Source organism: Entelurus aequoreus, linkage group LG03 (assembly GCF_033978785.1).
Source record: "Entelurus aequoreus isolate RoL-2023_Sb linkage group LG03, RoL_Eaeq_v1.1, whole genome shotgun sequence".
NCBI lineage: Eukaryota > Metazoa > Chordata > Actinopteri > Syngnathiformes > Syngnathidae > Entelurus > Entelurus aequoreus.
The window spans coordinates 68,194,420-68,212,561 of NC_084733.1; the positions used below are offsets into that span (position 1 = coordinate 68,194,420).

Below are 18,142 nucleotides of genomic sequence, written 5' to 3' on the forward strand. Positions count from 1 at the left end.
TTCTTGGATGTTGAGCTATCTATCAGGAAGATCACAGAGAGTGTGTTTTAATGGAATGCAAGTACAATTACTGCGGCGTGCCTCAAGGAAGCTGCTTAGGTCCTTTTACTTTTTATTATTTTTACTAATGATCTTCCCTGTGTTACAACAAACACCAATATGGTTATGTATGCAGATGACACAACTCTGTACAGTACTGCCTCTACCTTAAATGACCTAGAAAATAACTTAAATCAGGACCTGGAGAGAGTGTCACGCTGGGTAAATGATAGTAAACTTGTTGTGAATATTGACAAAACAAAAAGCATTCTTTTTGGATCCAGGCATATGCTTGTTGATGACCCTCAGCTTCATATTACAATGTCAGATATACGTATTGAGCAGGTTAAAAAAGCAAAACTGCTTGGTGTACTATTAGACAGTCAACTGTCATGGTCCGATCGTATTGATGGTATTTTAATGAAAATGGGAAGAGGTTTAGCCAGGGTCAGGAAGTACTCCACCTTCTTGACATCCTCAACAATGGGTCAAGTCATATAGTCCTTGGTTTTTTGTCATCTTCATTACTGTCCTATAATATGGTCCGCTACGACTAAGTCTGACCTGAACAAACTGCAACTTGTTCAGAACAGAGCGGCTAGACTGGTACTTAAATGTTCTTTGCGCACTAATGTTTAATTTATGCATTCACGCCTGTCCTGGTAGTCTGTTGAACAAAAGATGCATTGTAGTCTCCTTATGTTCTTTAGAACTATCATGTTAGATCAATCACCAGATTACTTTAACAAACAGTTTTTAAACTCAACTAACACACATATTCATGACACTAGGAATGCCAGCAATGGCTATTTGGAACTTCCTGCTCCCAGGACCAATCTCTTCAAACATACAGTCATGTATAGATGTATATATTATTCTGGAATCGGTTGCCATCTCACATTAATCTCTCACAAAGTAAATTGTCATTCAAGACAGCTTTGAAGATACACCTATTGCAGCTGCCCACATGACGTGAATTTTTAATACTGGGTTTAACTTTTTTATCTTATGTTGTATTTTTCCTTTGTATAATGTTTGGTAATGCATGTATTCTTTGTATTTTTATTTTATATGCTCCTATATGGAACCCAGGAAGACTAGCAGTCGCTTTGGCGTCAGCTAATGGCGATCCATTCCATAAACAATAAACAAACAATTGAATTAAAAAAGTTTCAATGAATCCGCAATATTTTGTCAAAAAAAGATGTTCCAAGAGTACATTTTTCTACAACTTTTTGGAAAAAACCATTTATACAAGTAAAAATAAGGCTGCATTATTTCATTTTAAAACAAAGTCAAATTACAAGAAAAATGAGATTTTAAAATGAAAATATATTTTTTTTAACAAAAAAGTCAAAATATTACAAGCCAAGGGCCTATTTATTTTGTTAACATTTTTTATAAAATATAAAAATTGTGAAGAAAAAAGTATACTAAGCACTTATTTAGTAATTTAATGAGAAGAAAAATATTTATTTAAAAAAATATATTAGAAAAGAGGAATTAATTTTTTCAGAAGAAAACAATTCTAAATATCACAAAAAATAAAGATGCATTTATTTTGTGAAAATAAAAATATATTACAATATTTATTTTGTTCTAAATAAAAAAATACATTTGAATGTGAAAAAAAATCACAATATTACAAGAATAAGATCCATTTGAAAATGTGAATGTTTTGAAAGTGCTGCTTTGTAAGAAATTAAACCAAAATGACTTCCACGCAGGTTCCGAAGTATCGCCGTGTCGTACTTCCGTAGAGCTCACGGCGTTCTGCTGCTGTACGACGTGACCTCAGAGAGCAGCTTCGTGAACATCCGAGACTGGCTGGATCAGATTCAGGTCTGACCATAATCCTATGTCCACACTTTATGACACATCTGAACCTCACCTTTCTTCTTAAAGGGGCAGGATGGAGAAAAAGTTCCCGTTTGTATCATCGGAAACAAGGTGGACCTGAGAGAAAGTATGCCACAGAAACGCTGTGTCAGCAACATACACGGCGAGAAGTTGGCCACGGTGTGTGTATAATAACACTCACTCACTCACTCACTCACTCACTCACTCACTCACTCACTCACTCACTCACTCTCTCACATGTGTTGTATGTGTGTCTGTTCACACTTGAATGCTTTTCCTGCAGACGTACGGCGCCTTGTTCTGTGAAGCCAGCGCCAAAGACGGAACCAACGTGGTGGAGGCGGTCCTCCATCTGGCAAGGTCAGAGGTCACTCACCTCCTTTTCTCACTTTGAAAAAGGAACACAGTTGACCTTCTTTGATTTGTGCGCCGACAGGGAGGTGAAGAAGAACGTGAAAGTCGCTCCTCGGCCGTCGTCTCACGTCGACATCAACATGGAAAAAGTCAAGAAAACTTTTGGAAAATGTTGTCGCCTCTAGAAGGACATTTTTAAACTGTTCTGATCACGATGAAGGAAAATTAGAACAGATCGTATTCATATTCTGTGTTTACCAACCCAATCTGTGACTTTCATTTTTACTATTTTTATTGTCAGGAAAGCAAGTGAAACCTCGTTTTTTTTTAGCTTTTTTATGACGCCTGTTTATACTTTTTATAATGTTCCTTTTTGTTGTAATATACATATTTACTAATAAAACTACAAAAAAGTCATTTCTAAAATTATTGTTGATTTTTTTTATGGCTTTTTGTATTTATAGTCCAAGAAAAAAGTTTATGGAGAGCACAACGTCGTAATATGAGAATTATGTCATCTTTTAAATGAAAATAATGTCATTATTACAAGAAAATGTCTTGGTACAAGAATAAATAAATGTGACATTTTAATTAACAGTTTTAAAAAGAGAAAAATATCTACATGAATCAAATTAAGTCTCATTAAATTGTTTATGTCTAGTTTATTTTACAAAGAAAGTTGGAAAAGAGCTGTAATCATAGTGTGAAATTACTAACAAAATTCTACAAACACACAAACATTTTTTAACACACGCCCAACAATTTACAAGTAAAAAAACCCCCGCTATTTTCTGCAATAAAAAAAAAATATCCGCAACTAAAAAAAGGATTTGCAAGAAAACAAAACAATTTTCTTCAATGAAAAAAAATTATTAGCAAGAAGAAAAACAATTTTCTTCAAGTTAAAACTTTTAGCAGTATAATTCCACCCTGCGCGATCCACACACTGGCACCCGTAATTCACACTCTACAACAACAGGTGGTGCTGCTGAGTCAATTTAGGTCCGTCAGAGCTACTGTTATTTGCGTATGGTGCAATCCGTCATAGGCTTGCAGGTTGTTTCTTCTGTCCGCCATTTTTATCCCACACTCTTTGTTATTTTTGGCAGATGGCACCATGCGCAAATAAAAGTAGCTCTGCCTGACTTAACCCTTGTGTGGTGTTCATATTGTTGTTACTCAGCCAGTGATTGTGGGTCTGATGGACCCGTTGCATTTTGTGGCTTTTAATGCCTCACAATCAAACACTTTTATGTTAAAATACTGACTTATCCCAAAAAACATCTGTAATGAAGTGCTTTGAGAGGCTGGTAAAGGAATACATTGTCTTCAGACTTCCCCCCACATTCGACCCATACCAGTTTGCTTATCGCCCTAACCGCTCCACAGAGGACGCCATCTCCTCTGCACTCCACCTGAGCTTAGAACATCTGGAAGGAAAGGACACACACGTGCGGATGTTGTTTCTGGACTTCAACTCGGCATTCAACACCATCATCCTGCAGCACTTGGTGAGCAAACTGGCCCCCCTTGGATTCAGTATCCCCCTTTGCAACTGGCTGCTTGACTTCCTCACAGACAGACCCCAGTCTGTGAGAGTGGGCAACAACACCTCCAGTGCCATCTCCCTGAGCACCGGCTCCCCCCAGGGCTGCATCCTGAGTCCGCTGCTGTTCACGTTGATGACCCATGACTGCTGCGCCAGGTCCACTACTCATCGGCAGTCACTCGTAGTCGAGTATGACTGTCCTCAGAATGGATGGGTTCCCATTCGGGAGGACGCCTGCGCGTGACGTCTTTTAGCGTGGGGAGACTGATGCGCCTGCAGCCACCACACGGTCCTTGGCAGAGAGGGGCCTTGATCCAGTGGCATGGATCCATGACGACTGGAGACCACCCTCTGTTGCAGCCTTCATCCGCCTTCAGTGCCGTTGTGACATGCAGTGTCATCCTCCGCCACTTCCACCGTCGAGGTCTTTGAAATGCTATTTAACCCATAGCTGGGACCCTGACAGGTGCTACCACCCCGGGTCAGAGTGGACCTGGGAGCAATGATGACTGAGGGGTAACTCCACCTTCCCCAAAACTCCAGAACTCCCGAACTGAAGCCTCATCACCGGATGCAGTTTTGAGTCATACTCAGGTCCTCTACTAACCACATTGTGAAGTACACGACAGTAGTGGGCCTCATCCGTGACGACAACGACATGGACTACAGGGAGGAGGTGAAACACATGACTGGTGCAGAACCAACAACCTGGTCCTGAACGTCGACAAGACCAAGGAGATCATCGTTGACTTCAGGAAGCACCAGTCCAGCCACACTCCACTCTTCATCAACGGCACAGCGGTGGAGATGGTAAGCAGCACCAAGTTCCTAGGGGTGCAGATAACTGACAATATGACCTGGTCCCTACACACCGGAGGTCTTGTAAAAAGAGCTCAGCAGCGCATGCACTTTTTGCGTGGGATGAAAAGAGCACAGCTCCCTCCCCCCATTCTCACCACATTCTACAGAGGCACTACAGAGAGCCTACTGACCAATAGCATCTCTGTCTGGACTGGAGCCTGCAATGCCTCAGACTGGAAGTCTCTCCAGAGAGTGGTGAGGACGACGGAAAAGATCATCAGGACTCCTCTTCCTCCTATCCAGGAGATCGCAAAAAACCGCTGCCTGACCAGGGCTCAGAAAATCTGCAGAGACTCCTCCCACCCCCACCAAGGACTGTTTTCACTGCTGGACTCTAGAAAGAGGTCCGCAGCCTCCATAGCAGAACCTCCAGGTTCTGTAACAGCTTCTTCCCTCAGGCCGTAAGACTCTTGAACGCATCATAATAATCCCCTCAATTTCCCCCAAAAATGGATTAACTCGCTGGAATATAAAGACAATATAACATACATCCATAAACGTAGATGCATTTGCAAAAGTGCAATATATTTATCTTTACAGTAATCTATTTATTTATATCTGCACCTTATTGCTTTTTTATCCTGCACTGCCAACGAGCTAATGCAACAACATTTTGTTCTTATCTGTACTGTAAAGTTCAAATTTGAACAGCAATAAAAAGTAAGTCTAAGTCTAAGACCAAAAATAAACACTGGCTGAGTAACAACAATATGAACGTTGCATGGACATTTCTCTGCCAGTTTCTGCATCCCACAGGGATTCTTCTTTTGTGTTTCTGCACCTGCGCTTCCCACACAAGGTTGCAACATTGTCAACACTGTCTGCGCTCATTTTCTCGCACATTTGACCCTCTGATGTTCTGTGTACCTACACTTTGTCCTCCCCGTCTGGGCCTGGTGTGTGTGTGTGTGTGTGTTACACAGAACATCAATTTCCACACTTCTATTAGCCCCGGGTCCAGTGGACCCCGGACATCTTATATGTAATAGAAATGTGTAGGGGGGTTTATGGTGTGTGTTCATTAAATATGTATTCTGATGTATGTTCTTCACAGAAAATGAGCCAAAGCCAGTGAGTCTCAGTTTGAAAAATTAATTAATTGTATCATTTTTCTTTTAATAAAAATCAAACGGGTCCCACAGACCCGAACACCACACAAGGGTTAAATTGACTCAGCAGCACCACCTGTCGTTGTAGAGTGCGAATTACGGGTGTAAGTATGTGGATCGCGCATGGTGGAATTATTATGCCATAAATTTCAACTTGAAGAAAATAGTTTTTTATCCTTGTGAATAGTTTTTTCTACTTACAGAAAATAGCTTTATCACATGCGAATTTTTTTAATTGAAGAAAATAGTTTTTTTTTCTTTCAGAAAAATTGCTCTTATACTTGCGAGTCGTTTTTATTTTATTTTTAATTTTTTTACTTGCAATTTTTTGTATTTGAAGAAAAACTTTTTTTTTTACTCGCAGAAAATAGTTTTTTTTTAAAAACTTTCAAATCTTTCTTTGAATTAAAGACTTTTTTTTTTCTTGTGAATCTTTGGGTGCATGTGAGTCATAAAATGTTTGTGTTTTTGTGGAGTTTTGGCATTCATTTCACTTAGTACATTACCGATTTATTTTTATTTTTCATGTAAAATTAAATTTTTTGAAACAAAGGGAATCAAAATGTTATGAGAATCAAGTCCTTCAAAAATGTTCCGTTAAAATAGTCAAAAAAAATGTTGGAAAACTACAAAAAAACGTTTTGTTATGAATGACAAAATGTTGCAATATTACAAGAAGAAAGTTATTTTGTTTAGTAAAAAAATATTAAGTTGTAAGAATTAAATCTTATTTTTCTCATAGCAAAGTTTTAATGTTGGGATTTTTAGATGAAATTAACTTACAAAAATGTTTTATTTGATTTAATGAGGAAATAAGTCCATAAAAACACAGCAAGCAAAGCCGATAGCTCTTAAATATTGGAGAAAATAGTATTTATTTCATTAAAATAATCATCTGCGAAGTCAAATATCACATCAGTCTGAACACGTTCACTTGTCGAGCACTTTTATTAAGTATTTGTTTTCAATCATTTTTTTCCCCCATTTTCTATTTTAGCAAAAAAAAACAAAAAACTTTACATTATTCTAACAAAACCACAAAGAAGGTTCTAGAATGGTAATTAATTGACGTTGGTTTCCATATCACTTATACATTTATTCACCAGCTAAAACATGATACATATAGTGCAGGTGTACCTAATGTTGTGGCTGGTAATTGTTTGTATATAATACAGAGGAAAGAGGATGATGAAAATCAGTTGCTTGCAGTGAGGACGAGTGACGTCACTAGGCTGCCCAAAGCCACCACCAGAGCTCCAAGAATCAACTTCCAGGAGATCCCCTGAGAGACAGCACAAGTTATTTGAAGTGAGGAAGAAGAACTTTGAAGTTCCACTTTTCTTCTTACTGATGTTTGCTTCTTGGAGGGAAGCACAAAAGGTGCAATGTTGTCTCCCAGCACCTCTGCGGGTTTCACTTTCCATTCCCGCGTGGCTTTGCCTCCTGACTGCCTCTGCACCAGTTTGGACAACTCTGCATGGATGGCCTGGCCAAAAAAACACAACAACAATCATCACATATTATTCCATCTCCTGGAACAGCTGAGCTTGGTGTGTAACTCCCTAAATGTCCAGCAGATGGCAGCAGAAAAAAAGACTGTATAAACTGTTGAAAATACACTACATACTCCAGAAAAAGTTCTATACATATTTAAATGAAATATCATAAAAATGTAAATGACTTATTTTCTCTTCGTGGAAAATATTGGACACAATTTGTTGTCAAGCTTATGTGACACTATTGTTCATTTTTTAAATGTTTTTATTTTGTAATTACAATGTAAATGAGGGATTTCTGATTACTGCTATGTTGGAATTCTAATTAATATTGATACTGTTGTTGATATTATTCATTTTTGTTTGACTACTTTTGGATTGTTTTGTGTCCTCTCAATTACTCTGTTGATTGCTTTTCTGAATGTTGCTGGTTTTGGAATTGGAATTGTACTATTATGGTATTATTGTGTAATATTTTGTTTGATTAATAAATAAATATTTTTATTTTTTTAAATAAAGTCAAAACAATAATGATAATCATTTTAGAAAAAAACAGCTTGTTTTTGTTTTATTTATCTATACATAGTGCAATCGTTAGTGCGCAATGTTTATAATTTATTACTCATTTTTACTTTTTCGTTACGTTTTAATTGTGTTGCTGTATGTAAAAAATCTGCACTGCAACCACATAATTTAATCTAAATAAAAGTCTATCCTATCTATGGCTCTATGGGTGTTTGATGCTTGTGTAGTTTGTATCATGTCCACCAGATGGCAGGAAAGAATCGCTCAGTTGGCTGAGGTTAACGGTTTTAAACTGTTAAAATACGCGAAAATATTTTTTTTAAATGTAATTAAAATTCATCCAACAATGATGATATTAATGAAAATAATGATAATAATAGTAAGAGCTGCACTTGTGTTTTATTCCCTGAAAAACGCACTGATTGGATTGCATTGTGGGCGTGGTCTTTTAATTATACCAAGTGCATTCACCTGCGGCGTCTGTGACCTGGATAATGATGTTTTGTTCGCCATCTTTATCGATGTCATCATCAATACCCTTCTTCTCATTTGGATCATCTGCAAGTTGTTAAAAGTAAGTGCCTGTTTTTTTTGTAATATTCTAATTGTGAGACGGCCCAATAAATACATTATTTGTTCAGTCTGACGCGCCATCAATGTCAATAACGTCACGTTTTAGTCTATTGCATCGTCTGGATGACATTTTAAATGTATACACCGCAACAATAACAACAATAATAATAATAATAATAACATTATTATTATTATTATTATTATTACATTGAAACGTTCAAAAATGAAAAACATATTGTGCAGTTTCTATAATGTCCAGCAGATGTAAGTAAAACGTTACCTCTAATTCGGCCAAAGCCCACAGGAACATGTATTGAAACTGTTTTAAAGGGAATTACTGTATAAACTCATTCTTGTCATTTGACTTGTTTCTAAATACAAAAGAAAGATGCAGATGAATGTTACGACTGCTATATTACTATTTTGAAAAATACTACTATTGATTATAGTAATGAAAAATTTTGAACTAAAATCCACAGGTGTTTATGGTTTGTATGTCTATCAGGAGGCAGTAAAACTTTATGATTTTACTTTCAATTAAAAAATGCGACTATAATTGTATAAACTTAATGTATCAATATGAATGTTTTTTTTAAATGACAGTAAAATTAATAAGTACAAGTGCCATTGATACATTTTGTAAAAACTAGTGAAATAAAGTCGATAAATACAATTAATTAGCTTTCCACCGTGATGTCCAAAAGAGGGCAGCAAAACGTTATAACTCAATTAGCGAAGTGAAAATAGAAATACAAGTTTAAATTGTTATAAAATAATGGGGGGAAAAATGTTATTAGTAATTTTTTTTTACCGAAACATTTTATGAAAGTTCATGAATAAAAAATAAACTGGCTCCACAGATGTCATTTTCCTAATGTCCAGCAGGGGGCATAACCTATTAACTTTCCATTGACAAAGCATCTATTGCAGGGGTATCAAACACGCGGCCCGCGGGCCGCAATTGGCCGCGAGACGTTATTTTGCGGCCCCCACCTTAATATGAAAGTTTAATGTTAGTGCGGCACGCAAGTTTTAAATGTATGGCGCTTGACAGCATTGTGTGGGCACTGTCTTTAGTGTCATCTAGAAACTGTCACCGCATCATCTTTTTCACCATACTAGCAGCGTGCTGGCCCAGGTACATGTGGTATAAGGCTTCTGCAGATACACGTAAGTTGTTGCAAGACATACTTGAGGAACAGCCATACATGTCACACTGAGGGTGGTCATATTTTATTTTATTTATTTTTAACACTGTTACAAATATGCGCCACACTGTGAACCCACACCAAACAAGAATGACCAACACATTTTGGGAGAACATCCGCACCTAAACACAACATAAACACAACAGAACAAATACCCAGAACCCTTTGCAGCCCTAATTCTTCAAGGCTACAAAAACACCTCATCTCCCGAATTCAGAGGTCTCAAGGTTGGCAAGTATGTATTGACGTCACTTGCGTGATGCAAGCAGAGAAACATTTTGCCGCTTTTCCACGACACCGACACCAGCACACGCTCTTCTTCCCTCCCTCCCTGCCTCTCTCGCTCGCCCGCCTGCTCGCTCCCGCCCCCGATGTAAACAGTCCGGGCGGGGAAGACGAGCGGTCCGGTAGCTTCCAAAGCACTCCGCCGAAGGACCGAGCGACAATACAAAAGGGTGGTGCACTGGACCCCAGCGCTGATACTCCGACAGAGAGTCGCTGAGCGAATCAGACGTGTAACACGTTAGTCGTGATGTTAGCCCGTTCGGGGCTAATTGTGCTACCGTAACTGTAAACTCCACGGCGAGCCGCGCCTCCCCCCGCCCCCCATATCATTTCATTTCATTTTTATTTATCTCCTTCATTGATGTGCATCTTTGACCGAAAGACAATTATACCTCAATTATTCAATTTACACACCAATGCCTGAGAAGGAGCAGGATGAAGAAAAATCTTATATTTTCCCCCTTCAACATAATACGTAGTCTTACTTATGATATCATATAAACCAGCAATTACCAGAGGTGGTACAAAGTCATTGCTTTGCAAGTCACAAGTGAGTCTCAAGTCTTTGCCCTCAAGTCTCGAGTCAAGTCCCGAGTCAAGACAGGCAAGTCCCGAGTCAAGTCCAAAGTCAAGACTGGAAAGTCTCAAGTCAAGTCACAAGTCCTGCATTTTGAGTTTCGAGTCCTTTCAAGTCCTTTTAAATGATAAATGGGTTATACTTGTATAGCGCTTTTCTACCTTCAAGGTACTCAAAGCGCTTTGACACTATTTCCACATTTACCCATTCACACACACATTCACACACTGATGGCGGGAGCTGCCATGCAAGGCGCTAACCAGCAGCCATCAGAGGCAAAGGGTGAAGTGTCTTGCCCAAGGACACAACGGACGTGACTAGGAAGGTAGAAGGTGGGAATTGAACCCCAGTAACCAGCAACACTCCGATTGCTGGCACAGCCACTCTACCAACTTCGCCACACCGTCCCGTCTTTTAACCACAGATTAATATTTTTACACAGATTGTGTATGCTTTTAAAACGCTGTATTTATTTATTAAAACAAGTGCATTTGAAATAGCAAGAAAAAAAATAGTACTGACATTACAATTCATAATAGCACTATTAACCAGTCGTTTTAATAGTTTAAACAATTTTAAACATTTAACTCATTCCTTTACAGAATAAACACATTTGCAAAAACAAGTGCAGCTGTACTTATTTGTACAAAAGTGTTAACATTGTATTTCCATGGCATATTGCATTGTAACTAGTTCCACAGCAGTTTCTATTCTGTTCTTACCTTATCTCATTGATCTCATCTCATACGGTATGTGTGTTTATGTGTGCGTACACATGAAAAACATAACAAATACATGAACATAACAATGAACAGAGTTGTACTTTTTAGATGTCAGGGCCCTATGCAATATGTACACATATTCTTAATATAGTATACATTTTAACTGACCTTTATTTGACTGTTTGTCTTTTTGTAGGTGGCTAAAATACGCAGTGCTGCTGACCGCCGTCTAACGTTATGTTACTGTGTGTGATACATTGACTAACGTAACGTTAAGTATAGGTACCTCATGCAACCCTGCTTAAAAAAAATCACTTGATAAAAAGTATGAATAAGGTAGCAAACTGCAGTGGACGCAACATATTGCCGTGTTTGCAATGACGTTATAACCATAGATATCTTATAAGTAGACGCAGTATTGGTTGCTGTGACGCGAGCAATTTGCATCTTGAAGTGGTGATGAGGAGCCGGCGAGCAGCCTAAACTGACAGTTGACAGGTAGAAAACAAAGATGGTGTTCAGCGTTTTCCTGCCCAAATGAGCGGACTGTTGAAAATAGGAATCGGGGGATTACTTTTTACAAGTAAGATTTAACATTAATGTACTATTGGTACTATTGGTTGTATTTTATGAAAATAACATTACCACAGAGTTGAGAAGGAGCAAAGATCTTCAATATTTGTATGTGAAAATCACAAATAAATCTTCTGGGGGAGGATGACGCCCCTACAGGGGTTTGGTTTACAAACTTTCAGCCCCACCTAAAACAAAATTCACCAGCCGCCACTGATTATGGTGCATTCTCATTTAGGCAAAATATAAGACAATACTTTCTTAACAGTATAATTGTAACCAGGAATAAGTCTTCAAGTAACAATATTCAAATACTAACATTGTTGGGTAAGACAGCATTTGGTTTTATTCTGAATCCAGTGAAACAGATTGGTGGTTTTAGCTGATATAAAGACTTTCAGGTGTTTATATATGTTCAAGTATTTGGCAGACGCTTTTATCCAAAGCGAAATACATACAAAATACATATATAACAATCACTGTAAACATGATCATTTAAGGGAAGAATGTAATACAAAATATCAATACAAAGTGTCAAGACAGAATAAACTCTCTGCTGCTGCAGCAACAGAGATACGGTCTCTAAGATATATAGATATTTAATGTATTCATACATTGTTTATGTAGGATATACGCATGTATATATAACGTAATCATATTGTTTCTTCAACTTAAAAATAGCTGACCGTTTTTTCCCCCCTTCTCTGGGATTATATTCCCAGTTTTGATCTCGGACGTCTGGTCACTTATAGCATATAAGAATATTATATTACTGTTAAGCAAACTATGAATAATAAAACATGTGTCCTTTATCATAGCTACACATATAACAAAAAAGCGCGTGAAAATGAGTGGTATTCAGTTAGGTAAAATGAATTAAATGCGCTGACAGTTCATTGCTCCTGCCAAATGAATTGCAGTGAGTGGAGCGGATCACCACTCCAAGATGGCGGCCCCGCGTCTCGTCTGCGCCAGTAGGCAGTAGCCCTCGATGCTGCGTCTACTTATAAGATGTCTATGGTTATAACGTTAGCAGTGAGTTTACAGCCTCACTGATTTAACTACACAGCAAATAAAAGTCATGTTACTTAGCCAATAAACGTTATCTTACATTCAAAACTTACCCTTCTTTGTGCAACTTCAAATGTCGAACGAAGTCGGAAGTTGTTGCGTCTTCGTCTGTAATATTCGAACTGCGTAATTTGCATACGGCAATTCGTTTTTTGTTGACCAAGTCGTAGTTTTTATACCCGAACGAAACCAACTTTGGTATAAATCTTTCTCACTGGCGCGTTGTTTGACAACTCTTGTTCATTGGTTGTCCTGCAATTTGATTGGCTGAATGCTGTGTGATGAAAACAATGTAGATCTAATTTGATTGGCTGTTGTACTGAGAGCACACACGCTGACACGCAGCACACGCTGATAGACAGACATGTACAAAATGAAAGCTACGGAGCGCTCCCAAATAACTTTTTAAGCTTTAGGTTTTGGGGAAAGCAGCAAGTCAGGTCAAGTCAAAAGGCTCAAGTCCAAGTGAAGTCACAAGTCATTGATGTTAAAGTCTAAGTCGAGTTGCAAGTCTCTTTACATTTTGTCAAGTCGAGTCTAAAGTCATCAAATTCATGACTGAGTCTGACTCGAGTCCAAGTCATGTGACTCGAGTCCACACCTCTGGCAATTACATCCAAATATAACGAAAACAAACAAAAAAACACACAAAAACACAAGAAGTGCAAAACTTTATGATGTACAAACTGAACAAAAAAACCAAAAGAAGTAATATACACCTCACGGGATGATACAAAATAAAACCAGGCAAAAAATAAGTAAAATAATAAATATAAATATGATATTATTGTTCGGTCTTTATATATTTTTTCAATTGGAATATATTTTTACAATCTTTTATCTCATTGTAAAGAGAATTCCATAGTTTAACCCCCACCACTGATATGCACATTTGTTTTAAAGTTGTCCTTGAATATTAATGTTTGAAATGACCTTTTCTTCTGTGCTCTTCATTCTCAGAAGTGATGACAAACATTTTTTGTAAATTTGCTGGTAATGTTTTACTTTTAGCCTTAAACATGACACATAATGTCTGTAACTTTACTAGCTCCTGTAATTTCAATAAACCAGAATTAATAAATAATAGGTTAGTGTGTTCCAAGTAATCTACTTTATGAATAATCCCTATAGCTCTTTTCTGTAGTTGATACAGAGAAAGTTGCGGTGCACAATGAATACAATTTGAAACGTCATTATACAACTAGACATGCTGAGGAGTATGCAAAATACCAGGGAGATGAGAGAGTGAACCGGGTTGCAAATTTAAAAACCAGTCTACTGAGGCAACAAGATTTCGTCAAGAAAGCAAGCGAAAAGAGCGATGCAGCAGTCAAAGCTAGCTACATGGTGAGTGAGATGGTTGCTAGGGCGGGAAAGCCATTCAAAGAAGGTGAATTCATTAAAAAGTGCATGTTAGATTTTTTTTAAGAAATCTTTTCTTGCGGCCCAGCATTACCCAGTTTCTGCATCCAGTGGCCCCCAGGTAAATTTGAGTTTGAGACCCCTGATCTATTGTTAGGGACTTATTGTTTATGTATGGAATAGTACCTTTTCACCTATAAACTGATACACCACCAATTTACAGCACTTGGGAATTACTATCAGTACCAATGTTCAGTACTTTTGTGTGTTTTCGTGGTGATTCAGTACTATTTTGTATTCAACATTTACCAGTGAGCTGTCAAGTTGATATATCTTGGGTTTTTTTTACACTTCTGAATCTCATTTGTCTTTAATGTGTTGCCATTGTTAGGAAGTAGTCTACACACATCTTTTGTTGCGCTCTATTAAGTGTTTGTGCTGTAAGTATTGTACTTATTACACACCAGGTGTTTGATTGTAACGTGCGTCTAAGTTGTACTTTTTCTTACCAAATTTGGTGGCGTTGACATTACCATGTAAAATCACTGATGCTAATCAGTAGCATGTCTATGGAATGTCCAATGTACATTAGCATCGAGCTAGCGCATTTTGAAAAGTGGAGCCTTACTCTTGAGCGTTTAAGTGCAAATAGCTCAAGTTGACGGTCCTCTGTTTGCGTTTTTGTCTCCCGCCATCACCGTCAGACTGCAGTTCTTTCTCACAGTGCTGCTAAATCAAGTTCAAAGAATTTCGACCAGGCTGTAATTACCAGAGCAGCAGATATTTTGGTTTAGTCTAGACAGTTTGTGTCGATGGCCCGCCGTATCTGGTCACGATATCATAGTGTGGACATATGGACACTAGTGAGCATGGCCAAAGGTTCTGTTCTCAACCGTAGTCCAGGCCCAAAAATACTGAATGTATAATAAACATTTGCTTTGTTCTTAATCCAACCCATAAAGTGCATATGATCAACAGGGTTAGAAGTCTCACAAGTGCATCAAACACATATGGACAGTGTTACATTGTGTGTCACTACACAACGCCACATTGTGTGGATACACACTGGAGCCAAAGTGAATTACACACTACATCAATGATGGACACAAAGGAACACATGTTTTATTTTTAAATATATTAAATTAGGGATTTATTTTTTTATTTTTAAAGATCCCCAGTTATTCAAAAAAAACACTTTGGAGCAATGTTCTATAAAAAAATTAGCTTGTTTATGAGTGTCAAAGGCAAAAACTATATCCTCTCCCTCTGTGTTTTTAAAAACACACCTTGTTCTTCTGTAGTTTTGTTGAGTCAGGTGGCTCTGTGTGTGCTTAGGCGAGACACACGTGTTACACACTGATGCGATTATTTATTGAGGTGACACCTGTGTGGTGGACGCTATTTTTTTTCCCAACTCGCCAAAAACACAGAGCGTTCCTGTGTGCACAGCAGGCTTGTGTAACATTCAGAATTTGGAATTTTCATTCAATGCTTTTGAAGGATTTAAATTGTAAGTGAATTGGCTCCACCCCCCCAGGTTATTAAATTGGAATTACAGGAAGTGGAATTAAATTCATTGAAATTCTTTATAGCCAAGAAATGGGAATAATTGGTCCCGTTTATCAAACGTTTTGGCCCAAATACTATCTATCAAGCAATCAATCAATCAATGTTTATTTATATAGCCCTAAATCACGAGTGTGTCAAAGGGCTGCACAAGCCACAAAGACATCCTCTGCTCAGATCCCACATCAAGGCAAGGAAAAACTCAACCCAATGGGACAATGAGAGACCTTGGAGATATAAAGTACTAAAATTACTTTACAAACAAAAACATTTTAAACACACACTCCCTCTATTTTGAGTATTTTGAGTAAAACATTCTGGGACTTAAAGTAGTGTTTCACCATTTTCGGTGCGATATTCATAACTTTTAGTTTTATACTTACACAATTTCTTAAAATGCTGACAGTTAGCATGCTAGCAAGATAGCGCTAAATAACATCCATGACCTTTTAATTCTACACCCACACAAGTGGCTAAAATGTTAACAGGTATCATGCTGGCAAGATAACACCAAGTAAAAATATCCATTACGTTCGGTTTTATAGCCACAAAATTGGTTAAAACACTGACAGTTACAAGACAGCGCTAACTGATTGCTATTGCGACAACACATCATCAGTAGGGTAAAACTAACCTGTCTCACGACGGTCTAAACCCAGCTCACATTCCCTATTAGTGTGTGAACAATCCAACGCTTAGTGAATTCTGCTTCACAATGATAGGAAGAGCCGACATCGAAGGATCAAAAAGGGACGTCGCTACGAACACTAAGTTTTATACCCACAAAGTTGGTTAAAAAGATATTGCCAAGTACCAATATGCATGACTTTTAGTTTAATACCCAGAAATGTAGCCAACATTTTGACAGTTTGCATGTTCGCAAGATAGTGCCAAGTAACTTATCCACAACTTTTAGTTGTATACCTATAAAATAGGCTAAATCAGGGGTCACCAACCTTTTTGAAACCAAGGGCTACTTTTTGGGTACTGATTAATGCGAAGGGCTACCAGTTAGATACACACTTAAATAAATTGCCAGAAGTAGCCAATTTGCTCAATTTACCTTTAACTCTGTTATTATTAATAATTAATGATATTTATGTTTGTGGAAACACTGATCATCTTAATGATTTCCCACAATAAATATATATAGAAACAGATAAATATCAATATGCAACACTTTATTTTTATATTTTCTCTAAGTGCACATTTTTCAAATTGAACATTTTCAAATGATCACTTCTAAGACAGTCTTGTGAAATCACAATATCCCATTTTAACTAGCTAGCCACTAACATTTTTTTAACAAATCATGAATTACTTTGCACCATGTTTGTACAAATAATAACTCATGTAAAATACAAAAGTAAACTCTCAAATTTTTAAATCATGTCACACTTTGAACTGGACACCAAATCTGTTATCTGTTTCTTTGTCAGTTAGTGGGAAGCCTGGCATTGCATGCTGTTAACTAGTGTGTTGTACTCTGGTGTGTAACTTGACACTGCAACTCTGAGTGAGTCTTGCAGATGTGCATCAGTGAGGCGTGTTCTGTGTTTGTTCTTGATGAAGTTCATGTCAGAAAAGGCTGATTCACAAAGATAAGATTTTTCCTCATTGTTTGCGGAACCTTCTTAATCTTTTGGACATATTTTCACAGCAATCTGGCCTTAAGCTTAATTATGATAAATGTAAAATGTTAAGGATCGGAAATCTAAAGGGAACGTCCTTTCGAATGGAATGCAAAGTGCCTGTTTTGTGGACAGATGGACCAGTTAACATACTTGGTGTTGTTGTCCCAGAAAATCTGGAAGATCTAGGCTCAGTAAATTATGATAATCGACTAAGAAAGCTGGACAAAATTATGCAATTATGGAAAGGGAAATCCCTAACCTTGTATGGTAAAATGTCTATTGCCAACTCGTTAATTATTCCTCAATTTATTTATTTGTTTTTGTCATTACCAGCTCCATCACAAAACTTTTTTAAGATTTATGAGCGGAGGTTCTTCGATTTTGTCTGGAACGGCAAACCAGAAAAGATTAAAAGAAAGGTTTTGTACAAAGAGTATGAATATGGGGGCCTGAAACTTCTCAACCTTGAAGCTATGTGTCTGTCTTTAAAAGCATCAATTTTTGCAAAGATGTATTTAAACATTGAGTGGTACACAAATGTCCTGTTGGACAAAAAACATGTACTGTATCAAAAGAAATGGTATCCTTTTTTACAAGTGATCCCCTCCCAGAGAGTCTGCTGGGAAACATGGCGGGGTTCATAAAGGAAACAATCCACTCATAGTGGTGTTTTCAATTTTATGTGCCAGAAAAAGGAGACGATATTTTGCAGCAGTTAATATGGATGAACTCTAATATTGTAATAGATGGAAAGCCTTTCTTTTGGAAAAATATGTTT

The 18,142-nt window shown here is 37.6% G+C and overlaps 3 protein-coding genes across 4 annotated transcripts in view; 2 read left to right on the plus strand and 1 right to left on the minus strand.

The window, feature by feature from the left end:
* rasef2 (RAS and EF-hand domain containing 2) overlaps window positions 1-2,670 on the plus strand; it is a 45,774-nt gene extending 43,104 nt beyond the window's left edge. Inside the window, exons 14-17 of the mRNA XM_062042555.1 lie at window positions 1,767-1,881; window positions 1,945-2,058; window positions 2,183-2,259; window positions 2,336-2,670. Of these exons, the coding sequence (XP_061898539.1) occupies window positions 1,767-1,881; window positions 1,945-2,058; window positions 2,183-2,259; window positions 2,336-2,438 (409 nt within the window). The 3' untranslated portion in view covers window positions 2,439-2,670. The remainder of the gene's footprint in view (window positions 1-1,766; window positions 1,882-1,944; window positions 2,059-2,182; window positions 2,260-2,335) is intronic.
* A 4,035-nt stretch (window positions 2,671-6,705) lies between these two features.
* Window positions 6,706-18,142, minus strand: part of fkbp16 (FKBP prolyl isomerase 16) — a 118,136-nt gene continuing 106,699 nt past the window's right edge. The window contains exons 7-8 of the mRNA XM_062042558.1: window positions 7,121-7,258; window positions 6,706-7,054 (exon numbers count right to left, since the gene is read on the minus strand). Of these exons, the coding sequence (XP_061898542.1) occupies window positions 6,968-7,054; window positions 7,121-7,258 (225 nt within the window). The 3' untranslated portion in view covers window positions 6,706-6,967. The remainder of the gene's footprint in view (window positions 7,055-7,120; window positions 7,259-18,142) is intronic.
* LOC133646787 (RNA polymerase II elongation factor ELL) overlaps window positions 8,236-18,142 on the plus strand; it is a 216,748-nt gene continuing 206,841 nt past the window's right edge. For both annotated transcript variants that reach the window (XM_062042556.1, XM_062042557.1), the window contains exon 1: window positions 8,236-8,367. The gene's annotated coding sequence lies outside the window, so the exon portion shown is untranslated. The remainder of the gene's footprint in view (window positions 8,368-18,142) is intronic.